General features: G+C 37.3%; 1 protein-coding gene across 1 annotated transcript in view; it reads left to right on the forward strand.

Moving 5' to 3' along the window:
- LOC107695036 (echinoderm microtubule-associated protein-like 4) overlaps positions 1–17,693 on the forward strand; it is a 58,550-nt gene extending 40,857 nt beyond the window's left edge. Inside the window, exons 11-22 of the mRNA XM_016494816.1 lie at positions 739–849; positions 2,720–2,815; positions 3,109–3,243; positions 4,329–4,464; positions 7,770–7,921; positions 9,108–9,233; positions 9,712–9,843; positions 12,523–12,590; positions 12,701–12,789; positions 12,885–13,133; positions 15,457–15,587; positions 16,614–17,693. Coding sequence (XP_016350302.1) covers positions 739–849; positions 2,720–2,815; positions 3,109–3,243; positions 4,329–4,464; positions 7,770–7,921; positions 9,108–9,233; positions 9,712–9,843; positions 12,523–12,590; positions 12,701–12,789; positions 12,885–13,133; positions 15,457–15,587; positions 16,614–17,108 — 1,920 coding nt within the window. The 3' untranslated portion in view covers positions 17,109–17,693. The remainder of the gene's footprint in view (positions 1–738; positions 850–2,719; positions 2,816–3,108; positions 3,244–4,328; positions 4,465–7,769; positions 7,922–9,107; positions 9,234–9,711; positions 9,844–12,522; positions 12,591–12,700; positions 12,790–12,884; positions 13,134–15,456; positions 15,588–16,613) is intronic.
- Positions 17,694–21,489: the final 3,796 nt, after the last annotated feature.

Consider the following 21,489-nt stretch of genomic DNA (forward strand, 5'->3'; position numbering starts at 1 on the left):
ATATATATATTTCAAATAAATGCTGTTCTTTTGAACCTTCTAGTTATCAAAGTATCCTGAAAAAAAAAAAACTGCATCATGGTTTTCATAAAAAATACATAAAAATATATTGAATAGATATATAATATTTCACAATGATACTGTTTTACTGTATATTTGATCAAATAAACGCAGCCTTGATGAGCATGAGAGAGTTCTTTCAAAAACATAAAAAAACCATACCAACCTCAATTTCTTTAAAACATAGTGTAGTTGTAGTAATACAATTGTAGTTGTATTGTGTAGTATTTCTCTTACTTTATTTTGTCCTGTCAGTATAATTTTTTTTTCATAACATTAACTCATTGCACATTTTTTTCTTTCCATGGCCCTGTTCAACTACTGCACTTCATTTTCATAAAATAAATAAAATATTTGGCTTTAGTTATGCAAAACAGGAGAACAGGTTTAGAATAACTGGCTTTAGCCAACAAACATTCAAGACAAACAGTATGTCTTGAACGTGCAAAAACAAACACATTTAGCTGGCAAGTATTCAGAGGATCCCTAAAGAACATAAACCTTTAAACACTGTAAAAACACTTTACAGAAGTTTTATTTTTCTGTGTTACTAAGTTCTTTAGTAACTTAGTTCTTTTCCAGGTTATCAGAATAAGCTCTTTTGGATGTTTGACTCGTGAATCCCTGCTGTGATTACGTCTCTGCATTCTGTATTCTGATCTGTGTTTGATCCTGCAGCCGCTTCAGCCTCACGTGAGAGTTTGGGACTCCGTCAGTCTGTCCACGCTGCAGATCATCGGCCTCGGCACCTTTGAGAGAGGAGTTGGATCCCTCGCTTTCTCTAAAGCCGTGAGTCTAACGTCAGCCATCTAATCTGATTTCATTTCATTGCGCGTTTAATTAGCATTGCCTAACATCTGTTTTGATAATTGATAAACCTGGTATTTTTTGTTGTTGTTTTCAATTATTCTAATATTTTTCACAGTCTTGCACTGTGCTCTTCCTGGATCTGGGTCATGTTTGCATTTTCTTTTGTCAATAATTCTAATCTTGAAATCAGAATTTGCCATAAAATGTGACCCTGGACCACAAAACCAGTCATAAGGGTCAATTTTTCGAAATTGAGATTTATACATCATCTGAACGCTGAATAAATAAGCTTTCCATTGATGTATGGTTTGTTATGATAGGACAATATTTGGCCGAGATACAACTTGAAAAATATTTGAAAATCTGGAATCTGAGGGTGAAAAAAAATCTAAATATTGAGAAAATCACCTTTAAAGTTGTCCAAATTAAGTCCTTAGCAATGCATATTACTAATCAAAAATTAAGTTTTGATAAATTTACAGAAGGAAATTTACAAAATATCTTCATGGAACATGATCTTTACTTAACATTTACATTTACATTTACATTTAGTCATTTAGCAGACGCTTTTATCCAAAGCGACTTACAATTGGGGGATACATAAAGCGATTCTTCTTAAGAGGCAAACAGTTTTTTTTTATGATGAAGTCAAGTAGCTTCGAAAGAGATGGGTTTTCAGCTGTCGCTTGAAAATTGTCAGGGATTCAGCATTCCGGATAGGGGTGGGAAGATCGTTCCACCAGCCAGGAGTGGTGAACGAGAATGTTCTGGAAAGTGATTTTGAGCCTCTCTGTGATGGTACCACGAGGCGTCGCTCACTAGCGGATCTCAGACTTCTGAAGGGGATGTAGATTCGTAGTAGTGAGTGGAAGTAGGCGGGTGCTGAGTCTGTGGCTGTTCTATATGCAAGCATCAATGTCTTGAACTTGATTCGAGCCGCAACCGGTAGCCAGTGCAAGGAGATAAAGAGAGGTGTAACATGGGCTCTTTTGGGCTCGTTGAAGACCAGTCGTACCGCTGCATTCTGAATCATTTGTAGAGGTTTGATTGTGCTTGATGGAAGTCCAGCCAGAAGAGCATTGCAGTAGTCCAGCCTAGAGATGACAAGGGCCTGGACAAGAAGTTGTGCAGCATGCTCCGTTAGAAAGGGCCTGATCTTTCTGATGTTGTGCAATGCAAACCTGCAAGATCGAGCGGTCTTTGCAATGTGGTCTTTGAAGGTCAGCTGGTTATCAAAAGTTACACCAAGATTTCTGACTGAAGTTGATGGGGTAATTGTAGAAGACGTGTGAGTTGTGAGTTGTAAATGTGTTAACGTCCTAATGATTTTTGGCATAAAAGAAAAATCAATAATTTTGACCCATACAATGTATTTTTGGCTATTGCTACAAATATACCCCAGCGACTTAAGACTGGTTTTGTGGTCCAGGGTCACAAATAATATCATATATGTGAAAAGCAACTGATAATTAATCATGTTTGTAATATTTGTAATATTTATTAATAATTGGCTCAGAGGAAGTTAGGATTTCTTTTTTTTTTTTTTTCGCCTTTGTGACAGTTTTTCTGGTGATCAATGGATAATACAAGAGTTCATCACCTTACGAATGGTGGAAAACCAAGTTTTTATGAACCTGGTTGTTTCAACATCAAACACTGCACTTTTTGGTCATTCTCAGTGACTACGTTTGAATAAAGTCCTAATATAAACAGCTCTTTTCTGAGGTGACTGAAGAAACCGGAAGCTTTGTGATTGAGTGTTTGTTTGTAAACAGTAATTTAATCTAAAATGTTACAGTATGGAATTGTAATGCTCAATCTGTGTGTGCGTGTGTGTGTGTGTGTGTAGGACTCAGGCATTCATATCAGTGTGATTGATGACTCTAATGAGCACATGCTCACTGTGTGGGACTGGCAGAAGAAATCAAAAATCGCTGAGATTAAGGTTAGGGTCACACTTCTTTTATTCATTTTGTTCTCTTGTCTCACATATCACCACTCCCTTCCTTTGTTCCTTTCTTTTAGATTTCTTAGCCCTTATCTTATTTCCTCCTCCTCCATTCTTCTCAGTCCTTTTCATCTTGTTTCAGATTGTTGTCTTCCTTCTCGTCTTTTTATGTTTTGCCACGTCTGTTCCATTTGTACCTTTTTGCCCTGTTTCCCTGCACATTCCTCTTTTACCTCCTCTCATCTCTTTGTTCTTCATGTAATGATTTTTCCAATGTGCTGTTTTATTAGACAACCAATGAAGTGGTCTTAGCAGTGGAGTTTCACCCGACTGACGCCAACACCATTGTTACTTGTGGGAAATCCCATATCTTCTTCTGGACCTGGAGCGGTTCCTCACTCGCCCGCAAACAAGGCATCTTTGGCGTAAGGACACACACGCTTATATTTCTCATGGGGATTTTAAAGGAGTAGTTCACCCAAAATGTTGAAGAAATGCAGCATTCCATCACTTGCTTACCAGTGGAGTGAATGGGTGCCGTCAGAATGAGAGTCCAAACAGCTGATAAAAACATCACAATAAGTAATCTGATTCTGGTCCATCAATTAACAGCTCATGAAAAAAATGCCTGTTTTTAAGAAACAAACCCATCATTAAAGCATTTTAACTTTACAATTCTGGCCAAAATATGAATCCATAATCCATAATAACGCTTGCTCCAGTGAAAAATCCATCCCTTGTTGTCCTCTCACATTATGACTTTTTCACTGGATAGAAGACTTGTATTTTAGACGACAGTTTGAAGTTAAAATTGTCTTGATGAATTTCTTATGGATTATTGTGATTTTGACTTTTTGGATGTACTATTCCTTTTTTTGTGCTTTTTATTTAACAGTTGAGTTTCCCAGAGACTGAGTCATTACACTAGTTTCAAGATCCCTCTTGGTCTTGCAACTCATGAGTATAAGAGTGTTACAGATGATTTTAATCTTTAAATAATTTCAAAAACAGCATAAAAGTTTGAAATAAACAAATCGATTCAGAACTCTGAATCAGTGATTATTTAGCATGATGTCCATGGAGGTATCCATGATGCATTTTTTTTTAAATATTGAAAAGTTTTAGTAAAAATAGTTGTACTGTAGGTAAATATTGCTGCTTTTTACGATGTACTTTGTTATATTGTTTCATATATTTGTTATCATTTAGTGAATAACATTGTTAAAAACATAACATGATTATTATAACTAGATTTTTACTGTTTGGGGGAAAAAAATCACTATTTCAGTCAGAGAAAATACAGTAAATATTGAGCTATGTATGAAATGGAGTGAAAAGGAAGAAAAATATCAAGATCAATTTTATTTTAGCAACATATCCCAGCCCAATAAACATTTAAAGACTAATGCTGCAGTCAGCTTGATATACAAAGCACAGACTAGTACATAGTACATAGAGTTTATAAAACCTGACCTTATGTGTATTACTTTTGTTTTTGTGTCTATGACAGAAATATGAGAAGCCCAAATTTGTTCAGTGTTCAGCCTTCCTCAATAATGGAGACATCCTGACTGGAGACTCAGGAGGAATCATGCTGATATGGACCCGCAGCACCGCTGAACCAGCACCAGGGAAAGGGCCGAAAGGTAGACACTCGTCTCTCACACACACACACACACACACACACACATATGGGCCCATTATTAGCTCCGCCGGCATACTAAAACACATACCTTAAGCACATACATTAACATTCTCCTCATTTTTTTCCATCACCTGCATTTCCTTTAAAAAAAGTGCTGTGGAGGCAAGGGATGGTATCCTCCTCCAAACGCAGTCTGATCCTCTGCTCTGCTGCACGCTCTGAAAACAAACAGACAAGAGAAGTTCCTGCTCACCATAAAAGAAAATAAAGGAAGTAGAATGAGGCCAGATGCACGTAGGGTCAATGCAAAACCACATTCTGTTCTACCAAAAGACACATGCCATATTAACAGTAACAGGCAAGTTACTGCACAGGTCAGGACAGGCTGTAGGATTCACCTCTCTGACAACACTGCTGTAGGAAATCTTTGTTTATTTCTCATGTGAAAATTACATGAAAAGCTCAGTTTATGAGTGCCATTCCATAGTTTTTCACTTCAGTAGTAAAACACACTCAGTTAAAAAGAGGAATTTATTACACTATGGTAAATGCAACGAATAAAACCTCACTGACCCAGACATTTGACTTACTATGGCCCATGTGTGCCCCATCAGTTTATGTAAAATAGAGTTGAAAGAAATAATTTGCCATAATTTCTTTGCAGCAACTCTCTTATGCTTACTAAGGCTGCTTTTATTTTATCGGAAATACAGTAAAAACTGTAATATTGTGAAATATTGTATTACAGTTAACTGTTCTGTTTGAATATATACAGGTGCATCTCAATAAATTAGAATGTCGTGGAAAAGTTCATTTATTTCAGTAATTCAACTCAAATTGTGAAACTCGTGTATTAAATAAATTCAATGCACACAGACGGTTTTTGTTAAATGTGAGCCAAAATCATCACAATTAAAAGAACCAAAGACTTAAACTACTTCAGTCTGTGTGCATTGAATTTATTTAATACACGAGTTTCACAATTTGAGTTGAATTACTGAAATAAATGAACTTTTCCATGACATTCTAATTTATTGAGATGCACCTGTATATATATAAAAAAAAAAAAAAAATTTATTCCTGTGAGTCAAAGCTGATTTTTCAGCATCATTTCTCCAGTCTTTAGTGTCACATGATCCTTCAGAGATCATTTTAATATGCTACGAAACATTCTAACATTCTAACTGCTCAAGAAGCATTTCTTATTATTATCAGTGTTGAAAACAAAAAATGTTAGTACCCTGGCACATTAAGGTACCTTAATGTTATATTTTGTTTCTTCAATTCTATAATGTCCGTCAGTTGAGAATTATGTTAATGAGGCCAACAATCATTTCAGGAAAACAGTGACAGAAAGAGAAACTTCTAGAAACCCGTGGCAGAGAGTACCTTTTAAGAAGACTTTCATTGGAAGTCAACAGCTCGTGACATGTGACTGAAACTGTGTTTGCATGCACGCATATGCTAGTGTCTGTGTGCACAGGTTGACAGATTGTTTTCTCTGTGCTGATCCTGGAGTTGTAATGGTTTTCACTGGCATGCTGTGGAACTGGAATGGCTGCACCACAGGCTGAAACGCTGCCAGCTCCTGCTCATTTATCTCTCCTTTATTTACCCCCTCAATCTGTACATTACAGTCCAGTGACATAGCGCCCCCTAAAGGACAGAAACTACTACTACTGCTACTAGTCATAGAACCCAGTTGAGCACTTTAAATAGTTTTACTTGGTATTTTGAAATAAAATATGCCATTAACCTTTTAAAACATTCTGCAATTTTCAAAACTCAAACTCTTTCCTGAGTCCAAAGAAGTGCACTTATGGAAATTCAGCTGCCTGTAGCTCATCTCAAACTTCTACATAACCAACTGAATACATGAGCACATGACCGCCTATATTTACATATCAATGACACCTGATCAGAAGCTTGGCCCACACACAGTCACAGTCTTCAGTATTATTACACTACCGTTCAAAAGTTTGGGGTCAGTAAGATTTTTTTTATATTCAATTAAATTAATATTTATTAATAAATATTATGCATCAAATCAATCAAAAGTGACAGTAAGTAAAGACATTTATAATGTTACAAAAGATTTCTATTTCAAATAAACTTCTTATTCATCAAAGAATCCTGAAAGAAAGTATCACAGTTTCCACCAAAATCTTTTTTGCACCTTGATAATAATCAGACATGTTTCTTGAGCAGCAAATCAGCATATGAGAATGATTTCTTCAGTTCATGTGACATTGAAGACAGGAGTAATTCAGCTTTGCATCACAGAAATAAATTACATTTTAAAATATATTTAAATAGAATACAGTTATTTTAAATTGTAATGATATTTCACAATAGCACTGTTTTTACTGTATTTCTGATCAAATAAATTTGATGAGCATAAGAGGTTTCTTGCAAAAACATAAAAAAAATCATCCCGATCCCAGTTGTTGTCAACTTACTTTACCTAATTCTCCTCCAACTGTTGCTCCACCGCAGTATACAAGAGAAAACGTATTGTGTAATAAATTACATTTTGACTTGTTCAAAGCAATGGCATTTAAAATGCAACTTGCATAGACAGAAGCATCTGTTCTTGTATGTTTTGTGGATTAGTATTATGCTAAATGAGTTGAAAAATGGAGTGACCGTGCAAAACCAACAAACTGACAAGCACACACTTTATGAAAATGAGTTTCTGCTTGAGCTTCGTGACATCCTCCTGTTATGAAGCCTTACATGTGTTGCACCGGCCACTGAGATTCATTTCTTCTTTTCCTCTTAAGTCATTTGGCATATGTCATGTCCTGAACTGGCCTCGTCTAGCTGATTTCCTGTCTCTGCGTCTGTATGCTTGCAGATACCATGTAACTGTAGAAGTGTGGTAGTGCAGGTGTGATACAGTGTGTAATGTCAGACTGTTCAGAATCACACTCTGTTTCAGATAAGTGAGCGTGTGTGTAGAGTTATGTGTGTATTGACGGGGCCGGTTTAGCACTCCAGGGGTCTATATTTCCCTTGGCTTGGCTCTTTGTGCAGACAGCCGAGCCATCAGTATTATTACAGGGAGAAGTGATAATCTACTGGAATTCCCAGAATGCAACATCATCACACACACATGCACCCCTGGCCTCACTGGCAAGCATATCTATGAGCTTCTTTTTCTAAAAGCCCTATCACATCCCCAATAGCAAAACAGTCTGGCACTTAAACCACATTAGCCAGGAGAGATATTTGTAGTGTTCTATTCCCAGAAATTGTGTGTGAGTGGGTCTCCATCTGTCTTACTAACCCGCCCCATCCTCACAGGAGCGTTTCAGATCACGCGTCAGATCAAGGCTCACGATGGCAGCGTCTTTACACTGTGTCAGATGAGGAACGGCACTCTGCTCACAGGGGGCGGCAAAGACCACAAGATCATTCTGTGGGACCATGACCTGAATCCAGAGAGAGACATCGAGGTGAGAGACCAAGTTGTGCTAAAGCTCACACTCACACGTGCATGTTTTTAAAGAGATACATAGCTGATATACCGTACCATTCAAACGTTTGGAATAATTACACCTTCTTTTTTAATGTTTTTGAAAGAAGTCTTATGCAAACTGATCAAAAATACAGTAAAAACAGAAATAGTGTGTATTTTTTGTGAAAAAAAATACTAAAAAAATAAACAAATAAATATTCTTAGTGACCCCAAAATTTTGAACAGTAGTATAGATGATACTGATAAATATAAATAAGTTACACTTTGGAGACAATGTTACAGTGTAATTGGGTCAAATAATAAAAGTTTAATACAGCTGTACTTTATTTTTCTTTTACATACATTAGAATGTGTGCTGTTTATTTTTATTTTTTTCTGAATAAAAATGATTGACTATCAAACATGATTTTTACCAGACACCCACTAAAATGTAATTCAGTGTAACAATAGTTTATATACCAAAAAATCTTGTCAGTCATATATAGAACAAGAATCATTAGATGGCATTAAAATAATATTTTAACGAACAAAGTGCAGCCTCACAAAAACTTCCTCATTTTAATTTGAAATCTTTACCAATATTTGCCACTATCCTTTAAACCGCTAGGTTTTACCCATTTGTCAGCAAGTTTTTAATCATTTAAAATATAATAAAATTTAGTATGATGACCTTTTCTTTTATATATATTTAGAAGTACAGGTCAGAATAAGTATGTTGTTTCAATTTTGCATAAAAATATCTACTGCACTGAATGACGATGGAACATTATTTCACCCATATTATTTTCACAAGTTATTTGAAACATTAAAGTAGTCACTTTATTTGTATTTAATATGCTTTCTGTGTGTATAAAATCGCTATTATAAATTTAATTTGATGCAGACACCAAAATGAGACATCTCATCTTTTAGCCAATTACACAAATAAGAACGAGAGTATAATATTAAATAACTGCATATGCTTACTTTAGGGTTTGGTTTAGGGTTAGTTACTTGTAATTATGCATAATTTACTGTAACACTAGTAAATGTAACGTGTAACTATATCACCTTAAAATACAGTGTTACCAGTAAATCATAGGATATAATATGAGAAACATAACAAGCTCCTGTAACAACATAAGAAATTAACATATCTATAATGTCTGTTTGCTTTTCTTCAGGTCCCAGATCAATATGGCACTATTCGTGCAGTAGCCGAGGGCAAGGGGGAGCAGTTTTTGGTGGGCACATCACGCAACTTCATTCTGAGAGGCACTTTCAACGATGGATTCCAGGTGGAAGTGCAGGTAAACCAGAACTTTAAGTCACACTGTATGTATTTCATGTGCAGCCTTATACTCTTACAAATAAAGGTTTCAAAAGGGGATTTTTGCAGTGATGCCATGGAAGAACCATTTCTAGTTCCCCAAAGAACCTTTCAGTGAACAGTTCCTAAAATAACCCTTTTTTTTCTTAGTGTGAAAGTTATTTTAATGATCTGAAGAACCTTTTTTCTCCATTATACAGAATCTTCTGTGGAATGGAAAGATTCCATGGGTGTTAAAGGTTCTTCATGCAACCACCAATGCCAATAAAGAACCTTTATTTTTAAGAGTATAGTGAAGATCAATAAGCAGTTCCACACTCACTGTACACATGCTTACAAAACCAAAGCCAGTAATCTTAATATCTCAAATACATACAAAGAGCCAGTGGATATCAAACATGTGCTTGTACCTGCAGTCGTAGTTGTGGAGTTAGTTTCATGGGAGTTGCTATTTTTAGGGACACACGGATGAGCTGTGGGGTCTGGCCGCCCACCCGTTCAAGGACCTGTTTCTCACCTGTGCTCAGGACAGACAGGTGTGTCTGTGGAACTCAGTGTACCACACACTGGAATGGACCAGACTGCTGGACGTAAGACACTCCCACAAACACACATTTGCATACACATGCTCTGACGGTCAGTGGCCTGTTAAATATTACACATGTTAATAATAATAATAATTAGAGCCCGACCGATATATCGTTTTGCCGATTTTATCGGCCGATATGAGCCTGTCGCAGATATATCGGTATCGGCGAATATGCTGCCGATATGCCACCGATATGAACATTTTGTTGCAGAACATAAAACGCAGATAAAAAGCTTGTTAATGGTGTAATTACGTAGTTTGTCCAGCAGAGCACGCTCCATTGTTTGCTACTGGTGACCTGGATGAAACGCTTTAAAGCTTAAATGCATAGTTCACCCAAAAATGAAAATTTGATGTTTATCTGCTTTACCCCCAGTAGGTGTAGGTGACTTTGTTTCTTCAGTAGAACACAAACGAAGATTTTTAACACAAACCGTTGCAGTCTTTCAGTCATATAATGTAAGTGGATGGGAATCACGGCTTTGAGAGTCACAAAAACATACACAAACTAAACCAAATTAAACCCTGCGGCTCGTGACGATACATTGATGTGTAAAGACACAAAACGATCGGTCTGTGCAAGAAACTGAACAGTATTTATATCGTTTTTTACCTCTGATTCACGCAATGTCCGAACTGTTCGGACTGTCCTGAAGCGCTTCCTGAGCGCTTCAGACGCGTCACGCACCTGCTGTTGAGAACGCGCTTAGGACAGTTCGTAAGGGGTAAGCAGATAAACATCAAATTTTCATTTTTGGGTGAACTATCCCTTTAAGTGTATGGAATACCATTGAAACTTTGAACGACCATATCTCCGTAACGGCACGGCGGATCCGCACCAAATTTGGGGGATCAGCTTCAGCTCGAGGAACCCTCTCGAACGCCTAATCGAGCGTACGTCTCAAGGCCCCCTTTCGAATGAAACCACCGCCTTTCGATAGTCCGGGAGTTATGGGCGGTTAAATTCGCCAACCGATCTGGCGATCCCGGGGGGCTACTGTTGCGCGGAGGATGGAGTTCGAGAGGGCTCCGCGAGCTGAAGGGATCCCCCGAATTTGGTGGAGATCCGCCGCCGCATTCGCGGCCAACACTTTCACTTCAGTAAGGAGGTCTCTTGTTCAGGCAGCAGCATTCAAGCGTTGTCTTATTCCAAACTTTTGACTGGTACTGTACTATATTATACACAAAGAATATCGGGCGATATATCGATATCGGCCTTTTTTTACTCCCTTATATTGGTATCGGCATCGGCCACCCAAAAAAACCATATCGGTCGGGCTCTAATAATAATAATAGACACAATATGCTGCCTTTTCTCTAGGTAATCAGCCTCAAGGGTTATGTTAGAGATGGCCTTAAAAGGCATAACCTTTTGGGGGTTAATTTTTGTAACAGTCAAATCCATCCAGTGCTGCAGTTATGTTCTATACTTTAGACTTAATTTCACTGGTTACTGGCATAAATGATGCAATATCAGCATTTTCTATCGTATTCTGCAAACAAAGTTTAGGCTGGTTAAATTATGGCCCAGTGTTTTGTTCTTCTGAAAATACCAAAGAAATTAAACTTGTTTGTGGAAACGTTCTCTTTATCCAGATGTAATACGTACTGAACATTTCAGAGGCATCTCAGAAAACAAAGCGGAATAAACAATAATAAACTTTGACACATGCCATGACATTTAGTGGTTCCTGAAAAAACCCTTTTATTAAGACATTAGTAAAAAGTCAGCTTGCGCAGTTTGGCAAATACTGACTTAATGTAAGAGCGGTTACTGTTTTTTGACAGTGTGTCTCTGAGCTAAGACTATGGTTAGAAGGACCTTGAAAGATTGAAAGATACCCCAAATAACCACTAAATACCCCTCGTCATCTTAACTGTAGGCTGTTTACATTTGTATGCAGTAATACAGTATTTAGTTGAAGTATGTATATCAGGTTATGTTTTCAATTTTTGTCACCTCATCCACGCATTTAGAGCAGTGGTTCTTAACCAGGTGGCCAGGACCCACTATTTTCTTTCTTGCTTTTTTTTTATTTTTTTCTTCTCTCTTGTAAACAACTGAATTTAAGAACCAAGGTTCCCACAGTCTTGGAAAACCTGGATACTGTATGTGAGGGAAGTGTGATGATTCAAAAAAAATAATTAAACCTGGAAAAGACATGGAAATTTGTACATCATGGAAATCTGGAAATAAATGTTTTTTTTTTTTTTTACGTTTTTAAGTTCTAAAAATTAAAAGGTAAAAATTTGAAAGAAAAAAAAGTAAACTCTCGTCAAGAAAAACTGGAAACATCATGCAGATGCATTGGTCATAAAAAGTGTAAATTTGAAATGCATTTAGTTCTTAAAACACTTCAAATTCTGAAATATTTTAATAATTATTAATTCTAATTATATATAATTAGAATTATTTTAATGCATTGTCACTTTTAGTGTCTGTAAAAGTTTAAAAGCACCTTTCATTTCAGCAGAAATATGTTTGCCTGATGAAGGTCAGTGGACCGAAACGTTGCGTTTAATAAAGTTTAAGAATTAGCAAGTATTGATAGTGTGTGGGTTCGTTACTTATTTTTGATTCAACTTTTTGAATTTTTTTTCTTTTGAAAGAACTCTGTTTTTTAATAGAGTCTCGTACTCTTTGTGCGTGACAGTATTGATGGTGTTTGTGTGTTTTTAGGAGCACGGGCACTGCGCAGATTTCCATCCTAGCGGTTCGGTTGTTGCCATTGGTACTCACTCAGGGAAGTAAGTGATCTCTATGTCATCTCTAGTCAAGCTGGCATGAATAACTAACACATTTAACGTAAAAATGGTTTGACGGCTGTAGTGCAGACATTGTTTTGTTTGCGTCTCAGGTGGTATGCTCTGGACGCAGAGATGCGAGACCTGGTGGCCATTCACACAGACGGCAATGAGCAGCTGTCATTAATGCGCTACTCTCTCGGTGAGTAGGAGTGTTGTTTGTTTGCACTCTGTTTTTTTTTTTTTTGCATTTCTGTGTTGAGCAGACAGCCAAATGTCTCTCTGTCTCTCCTCAAGATGGCACGCTGCTGGCAGTGGGATCACATGATAACTTCATTTACCTCTACACGGTGTCGGATAAGGGACGCAAGTACAGCAGATATGGTTTTTTTCTTGCATTTCTGTGCCGAGCAGACAACCAGACGTCTCTGTGTCTCTCCTCAGATGGCACGCTGCTGGCAGTGGGATCACATGATAACTTCATTTACCTCTACACGGTGTCGGATAAGGGACGCAAGTACAGCAGATATGGGAAATGCACTGTGAGTATCTGACATTCACGTGACTGTTTGTGTTCTAGCATTAAAAAAAAGAAAAGAAAATCATGAAATATATATATTTTTTTTGTGTAGACAGTTATAAATATAACAATACAAAGATTACATTTTCAAAGGTTACAAGAATTTGCAACATGCATTTTAAATGTATTTGTCATCAAGCCATAAATAATGAATTGAGATTTATTTTACAATTCATGTAATTGTTTTATGGCTGTATTATTGTCTATTTTCACTATTTCCTTTTCTGCTGGATTCGAGGGGTCAGGGCAGAGTGGAGAATAAAACTTTACCGTGCGTGACCGTTTGCCCATGTCTGACCTGGGTCTCGTTTCGCTCGACTGTACTCCATCAACACACTCTGAATCACACTACTGTTCTTCTGATTCTTTACGTTTTCTTGCATTTTTTAGTATTTTTCTGTGCAGCTTTTCAGCAGTTGAAAAGTTTAATGTTATTAACATCTGTGCTCGATCACAGTAATAATAGTCATTCTCTGAAACGGGTGCCTTACAGAGTACATTTCTATGTATTTATTATATAATGTGATTGAAATATCGTGAATGGAAAAATCAATGCAATTTGTCATGACAAAATGTTGAATTTTGAATAGAACTATGACTGGCTATCCAGACATATAAAAAAACACCACTGTTTGAAAAGTTCAATAATGTTTAAATGTTTTTTTAAAGAAGTCTCTATCACATCATCATCATATAATGCTTTAATGAAATACATTCATAATTAATTTAGAATGAATACATTTTATCTTAAAAACACTTAAAAAAAAAAAAAACAGATTTCTGTATTTAGTGCTCTTCATTAAACATGGACACAAATGGTTCTCCTTTTATAGCATAACCCAATTACGATATTACTGATGGAAGCGAAATCATTTTCACATGGTCAGTTTTTTTCAGTGTGTGTGATAGTCTGTCCTTTGATGACACGTCATAAAGAGAGTGAAGAAACACCGGTTTTGAAATGGCTGAAGATGTCAGTGTGATTTCAGCAGACAGAATGAAAGCGTGCCTCTCTTTCAGCACTCTTGACTGCCTGACACGTCTGAGCTTCCAGAGGGAATTCAGACATAGTGGGAGCGCTGGCCTGTTGTTTTATTGATGCTGGCAGACGAATCGCTCATGTGTCTGTCAGCGTCATATTAACTGTTGATCAAAAATAGCCTTAAACCTATACACTTTTTTTGGTTTGTTTTATTTAGTAACTTTCAGGAGGGTGTACTCATTTTTGCAACACAAAATGTTATCACTTTGATAAGAAAATCTTATTTTGCTGAATAATTTTGGCATTCTTCTTTGGTAATTGATCAAGCAGGCTTTTTGGAACATTACATCTCCAAAGAACCCTAACATGTCTCCTAAGAAAAGAGTAATTGCTGAATTTGTTAGGTTTTAGAGGGGGTGTACTCGTTTATGCTGTGCACTGTATGTGCTTGTGGATATTATAGTGATGAGGTCAAAAATACCTTCCCTTGTTACAGTTAGTTAGGATTTTAAGTTTCTTACTTCTCGCTATCAGTTTAAAATGGACTTTAACAGAATATTAAATTACCACCAACATAAAATTGCATTTATCAAGCACAAAAAAATATAAATTTATTTATTTAGGATCTCAACGTCAAATTTGGACACATTAAATAAAATTTGAAAATTTAAAGTAAATTCAAATGTATACACTTAAGTAAACACTATAAGTTAAAACATAGTGATAAACATAATTGTTTAAATGCAGAAAAACGATAGGGACAGAAGGGCGATGACTTGAAACATCTTCCTTGTGTAAAAATAAATAAATACGTAGGATAAATAATGTTCTGATTTACTGAACTGACTCCCTAAATGATACCAAAATATACATGCATTTTTTGTGACTCCACACATCAGATTGGGAAACATTACTTGTTCCTGGAAAAGCTACAACCTGAGATACTAGGCGCATTTCCATTACAGATTTGCGCAAAACTTTGGCGATATTTTATAAATGTCGATAAAAAAGTATTGCGAAATGACGGCGTTTCCATTAACCAATGTTATGAGATTTAAACGTAACCTTTTGCCTCTCGCGATAAGTCATGGCAATGGATTTTGGTGGGATTTTGGCTATATTTATTCAAAGGAGGCTTATGCGTGTATCTTTTACACAAGCAGCAATTTGCGCAATTTGAAGGGTAATGGAAACGCGCCTACTGACAGGCTACTGATGAATGTCGTAATTAAGTTTGTAGTGTGGCTTCTAGCTAGTTACACCCCATTGTTGTACACTGATGTGTCTCTGTGTTTGCTGTGTAACAGGTGTTTGGCCGGAAGGTTCAGATGGGACAGATATCAATGCCCTTGTGCGATCTCACAACAGGAAGGTGATCGCTCTGGCTGATGACTTCTGTAAAGTGCACCTTTTCCAGTACCCCTGCTCAAGACCGAAGGTCTGTCACATCACTTTACTGTCGTATTTTAAAGAGTATCTTTACTTTTACATTTTAGAATGTGATGTGTATTAGTTGTTGGTTAAATGTCTGAAGCCAGACATAAGGGTTTGAAACAGTAAATCAGTTTGATTCAAGATTCAGTTTGTTTTAATACACTGAACAGCAATTTGATTCAGTTACTTTTTAAGTTACAGGATTTATTTTCTTTAAAACTTTAGCGAAAATTGACCCTATCTGTTTTCTAAATGAATGTTATTGATTTTATTGTGAACAATTTACTCATGCAGTTGTTTTTTGACCTCGTAATTCTTAAAGTCATTCTTCCAATGAAACTACAGACTTCTCCAATCATTTATTCAACTTAAACTCTGCCCCTTTCTTAAGATTGACTGCAAGATCACATTCAGATCTGCCTCCATCCAATCAACAACTATTGGATTGTCACTATCCTACTTTTTTTTTGGGGGGGGTAATCCATTGTACATCACAACACAATATGGATTTTAGCGCAACGTTGATAATATTTGAGGAGGGGGTAATGAAATGCAGTTCTGTCAAACGATTAATCGCGATTAATCGCATCCAAAATAAAAGTTTTTGTTTGCATAATATATGTGTGTGTACTGTGTATATTTATTATGTATATATAAATACACACACATGCATGTATATATTTCAGAAAAATATGTTATGTTTGTATATTAAATATATTTCTTTATAATATAAATTATATGATGTGTAAATACATGTAAATATTTTCAAAATATATACTGTGTGTATGTGTATTTATATATACATCATAAATATACACAACACACACACATACACACACATATATTATGCAAACAAAAACTTTTATTTTGTATGTGATTAATCGCGATTAATCATTTGACAGCACTAATGAAATGTGACTGGACATGTTCTTGACAATATGAGCTGTAATTGGCTGAAATTCATGAAGCCTGGGGGGTATTATATCATCTCGTTAACTGAAATTTCACTAGTATTATTATTTAATTGCAGGCCCCAAGCTACAAGTACAGTGCCCACAGCAGTCACGTGACAAACGTGAGCTTCATGCACAGCGACAGTCACCTGATTTCAACGGGCGGCAAGGACATGAGCATCATGCAGTGGCGTCTGGTGGAGAAGACCTCATCCTTGGTGCACAGCGACTCCAGCCTGGGCCTGGGCGATTCCCTGCTGCACAACTCCACCCCTCGCACCCTGCCATCGGTACCCAGCGTTCCCCACACTCCTACTGAGCCCATGCCGGTGCCAGCCTCGCTACCCATCAGCAGCCAACCCAACACCAACACTCCCCCTCTCACTCCCACCGAACCCCTGCACACAGTTACTCCTAATGGACAGCAGGACGGCTCCCCCGAAACCCCGCCCCTTTCAGATGAGGCCACATCCACATCCGATAGCACCCTGAGCCCCAAGGACAGCCTAGAGCCTAGCGACGATACAGCCACACCCAGTGATGAGGGCACAACCTTTAACCCGCCCTTATAAGGCAGTCCGACCCCTTCTCTCGCCTGCTCGATAGCCCGCCCAAAGGCACCAGCATGTCACTGCAGCCTCCCTGTCGGATTACAAAAGCAGGGTCTCCTCAGTTTTTTATCCTTTCAAGATTTTCTTTTCATTTCATGTCTTAGTTTTGTTGTTATGTTGACATTCAGTAGATGTGGTTGTGGAGGCATTGGTTTGGGTTGGATGGTTGGAGGTTTGGAATGTGTAGTTAAAAACCTTTGGAAAGATTTAGCACACCTACAAGTTTACACTGACACACACACACACACGCATGCATACACTACCACACAAACACTAATACACATGCATAGACACATCGATAACTGTGATACATTAAAAAGGAGAAGAAAGCAAATGATTTACCAGTTTTAGATTCATGTAAACAGATAAACGGACAAATACTACATAAAATGGACACATGCTTTCAATTTATTGGCATTTGGCATATACATCAATACACTTACTGCTTAAGGATCAATAACTAAGGATGAATTAAGTTGAATTACCAGACCTTTTCCTCACTTTCCTCACCCAACAAAATGAACTTTCTGTATTTATTTACTCATCCTCATGTCATTCCAAACCTGTATGACTGACTTTCTTCTGTGGAACACAGATGTTTCATAAATGTTTTAAAGATGTTTAATAAATGTTTCGAGGATCTTTCGAAGATCTGTCGACAATCTTTAGAAGATGTTTCGAGGATCTTTCGACTGTTTTTGTCCATACAATGAAAGTCAATTGGGTCCAAATCAACATTGGACCACTTTGACTTTCATTCTTCAAAATATCTTTTCATTTGTTGTGCAAAAGGCAAGTCATATAGGTTTGGAACAACGTGAAGTTGAGTAAATGATGTTAATTTTTTGGGTAAACTATCCCTTTAAATGAGTAAACCTCTTGCTCTCTGTGAACATTGGTGGAGGGCTGCATGTAAAGCTGATTTGCATGCTTGCATAGCATCTGTCCCTGAGCCAAAAACTGCAGGACATATATATCTGGTGACGCCAGACAGGTGCCCCTGGCTCATTGGTTGGACTCAAGAACCTCAATAATTCAAGCTGCTTCTGCCGGTCGCCATGGTCACTGACACCTTGAATTTCAACTCGGCACAATTATCGCCGCTTTACAGAAGAATAGCCATAAACAGCAGAGCACTTCATTCAGCACAAACACAAGTAACACACACACACACACACACACACAAGCCTGACCTGCCTCAAAATGGGGTCTGCATGGCGATAGCCGAGCTATTTTATAAAAACCCGCCTGTCTAAAGATGCCGTACGGACCCTCACATCTCCCTCAGTTTCCTCTGTTGGACTGGAGAACCTCCTCTGTTCTCATACCATCCATTTTAACCTTGCATCCAAATGACTCTCTTCTCACTGAGACTGAATTGTTTTTAGGTTTCATTTTGGGACTGTTTTTCTTGTCATTTTGTTCATTGGACTGAGATGTTTTTGTTTTTTATCATATGAGAGAAACGATAGATTAAACGAGTCTTAAATGTGCGTGAGTGTGTATGTGCGCGCAAGTTGCCGCTTCTTTCATTCCGCTGAAGGGTGATCGCCCTCCCCCTCTCTCCCTCACATTTCTCAGGATCACTCTTTTTGGAGTCCAAAAGAGAAAGAATGTCAAAGGATGAAATGTTTTTCCCCACTCCTTTTTGTAACGCTTACAAAAACAGTACCAGAAAGTACCATGATAATACCCTGGAATTATTTGCACCATATTTGGCTAATTTAGGTAATTTGCGACATTGCGACACATTTTTTGACATTGCCAGGATGGAATATCATGGTGTTTGAGTATGGTGTGATATTATATTTATATATATGGTGATGAGATGGGAGGAAACATTATATTTCAATGCTTTTGCATTCTCTTGTAAATGTATTGTGTTCCTCTGGAAAAAAAAAAAGCTTTTTCTTGCAAAAGTAGTGCATTCCCCTGAGAAATTTTGCTCTCATTCACAAAACATTTGCGTTTTCTCGCAAAACTATTGCGTTGCGCTGAGAAACTTTGCGTTCTCTTGTGAAACATTTGTATTCTGTAAAAGTATTGTGTTCTCCCGAGAAAGTTTGCATTCATTCACGAAACAATTGCGTTTTCTTCCCAAACTACTGCATTCCCCTGAGAAACTGTGTTTGCTCGTAAAAGCACTCAAATACAGCTTTTCTTCCCAACTTGTATTATTTCCATCACAAAAGATTTGTGAGAGAACACAAGAGAATGCAAAAGCATTGAAATATAATTTGGTATTACCATATGATACCATGGTACTGCCACAGTACTTTTTTGTAAGAGGATGCTCTCCCAAGCCTTTGTATGTTTCCCTCAACAATGCATGGAGATATGGATGAAAAAGAAGCTTATTGAAGATGAAACCGCATTCGGAGATGCCGATGCCTTGAGTTGAAGTGAATCTTTTCTCTGAAACTAATCAATATCAGAGAAATGCAAGAGCACAGCTGCTGAGAGAGATTCCCTCCAGTGCTGCTTGATGAATGTGAACCTAAATCATCAATAGTACACCAGAACATCAAATCATCAAAGAGAGACATCAAAACAGCTCTCAAACCAACTTTGGAGGCAACCTCAAGATTTTAAAGCATTGCAGAGTATTAAAACACATTGTATGTGCAGTCTATGTGCACAAAGGCTTGAAAAAGCATGGTTTACATGCTCAGATACAATGCTGTATTGATGTATGGAATTGAGAAGCCTGGTTCAAATACGCATTTACAGCAATTTGGTTTTTCTTCCTTTTTTTTTTTTAATCGTGAAAGAATGACAATCTTCTGTAATGTGTATAACACAATACACATCATCATTCAGATGCTAAGTATTTTACCCAACTGCCTCAAATTCATATGTCTGATCCAGTTGTTTTAGGTGATTTTTAAGTGCATGAAATGGATGTAATAGTGGACTAGGTGGCTTTAGCAATGTTTAGATGGGTAGATGGAATGATACCTGATTGTTTTCGTGGTGTTGATGTTTTTATGCAACGTTACGCTGTAGATGGTGATGAGTTGAACGCCCCTCAGCTGGTCTGCAGTTTCCTTTTTATAACTTTTTATGAATGCTTTATGGACTATTCCTGTTTTTTAAGCAAGTTGGAAGGTTTTCACTGAGATTAACTTAGTTAGGTTTTCCATGGACTTCCATGTTTGATGTTTTTGTCTTGTCCTATACAGTGGGACACTTAAGCCACATTTAAAAATGTATTAATTTCCTAGCATTAGATAGTGAAGTGTCAAGTAAATGCAAGTAGCAATCAAAATAGACAAATGGCTCAGAAAAAGTGAATTTGGAAAGCTCATATTGCATCTAATTTAATGGCATTCAGACATTTTTAAGTGGGTCTTGAGTATCAGAATAATTTTTGAGGCCACTAGCTAGGCTCTTCTGAACATCTGGCATCTTAAACTTCAGGACACCATTGATATCAAAAGGGCAACTCTCAGAAGCTTTACACAAGTTGCAAACGAGGATGTCGATCTTTCACAGACCTTTATTGTTGCATTCAGGGCTGGCTTTATTGTGTATATATTGGTGTACCTGTATGTATATAACTATTTTGTCGGTTGGTAGGTTCTCTGAAAGGGCAATGATTCCATGTTTGTTTTCATCCACGAAAAAGCTAGGGGACTGTTCTTCTGCAGATGCAGGTATAGTGGCCTTTTGGCATGAGTTCAGATTTTCGGATTTGTTGCACTGTGGCCGGTGTTTCTCTACCTGGAAATTTCTCAATTTGGAGACTCCAGGGCTTTTCTATAGACCTGTCACTTCCAAGAACATACTCGTTTATCTGAAACCTGTTAGCCGAATGGAGCGTTGCATACAGAAATGTTTTTTTGAATGTCACAGATTATTTGCCTTGTTATTTGATATTGAAAAGAATGGTGAGTGTGTTGGTAGTAGTAATAGTGAAGGGTTTGGGTATTTTGAGAGAGTATTCAAAAACACAAGAGTGAAGCCATTGATGTCAATGTACTGGTGTTCACCATTGAGGAGACTGCTGTTTGTGTTTTAATATCTGCTAATACCCAAGAGCTAATTTCCAAAATATACATGGGGAGAGAGAGGGAATGGAAAAGTCCAGTTGGTGATTGTATCTACACTTGGAGGAAATGGGCTTGAGTACAGCTCTGGACTTCTAAATGCTTTGCTGTTTGCAGGGCGTCTGACTATATCCTCATCGAATAAAGGTGCGGAGATGAAACTAAGCTTTTCTGATAAACAGAATATGAAAACCACAATGATGATCTGCAAATGATTCAATGATGTTAACAAAATATGAAAAGGCAAAACTTTTTTTTTTTTTTTTTCTTGTGACAAAGTTTGAGCCAATCTG

Source organism: Sinocyclocheilus anshuiensis, unplaced genomic scaffold (assembly GCF_001515605.1).
Source record: "Sinocyclocheilus anshuiensis isolate Anshui unplaced genomic scaffold, SAMN03320099.WGS_v1.1 scaffold486, whole genome shotgun sequence".
Lineage (NCBI taxonomy): Eukaryota > Metazoa > Chordata > Actinopteri > Cypriniformes > Cyprinidae > Sinocyclocheilus > Sinocyclocheilus anshuiensis.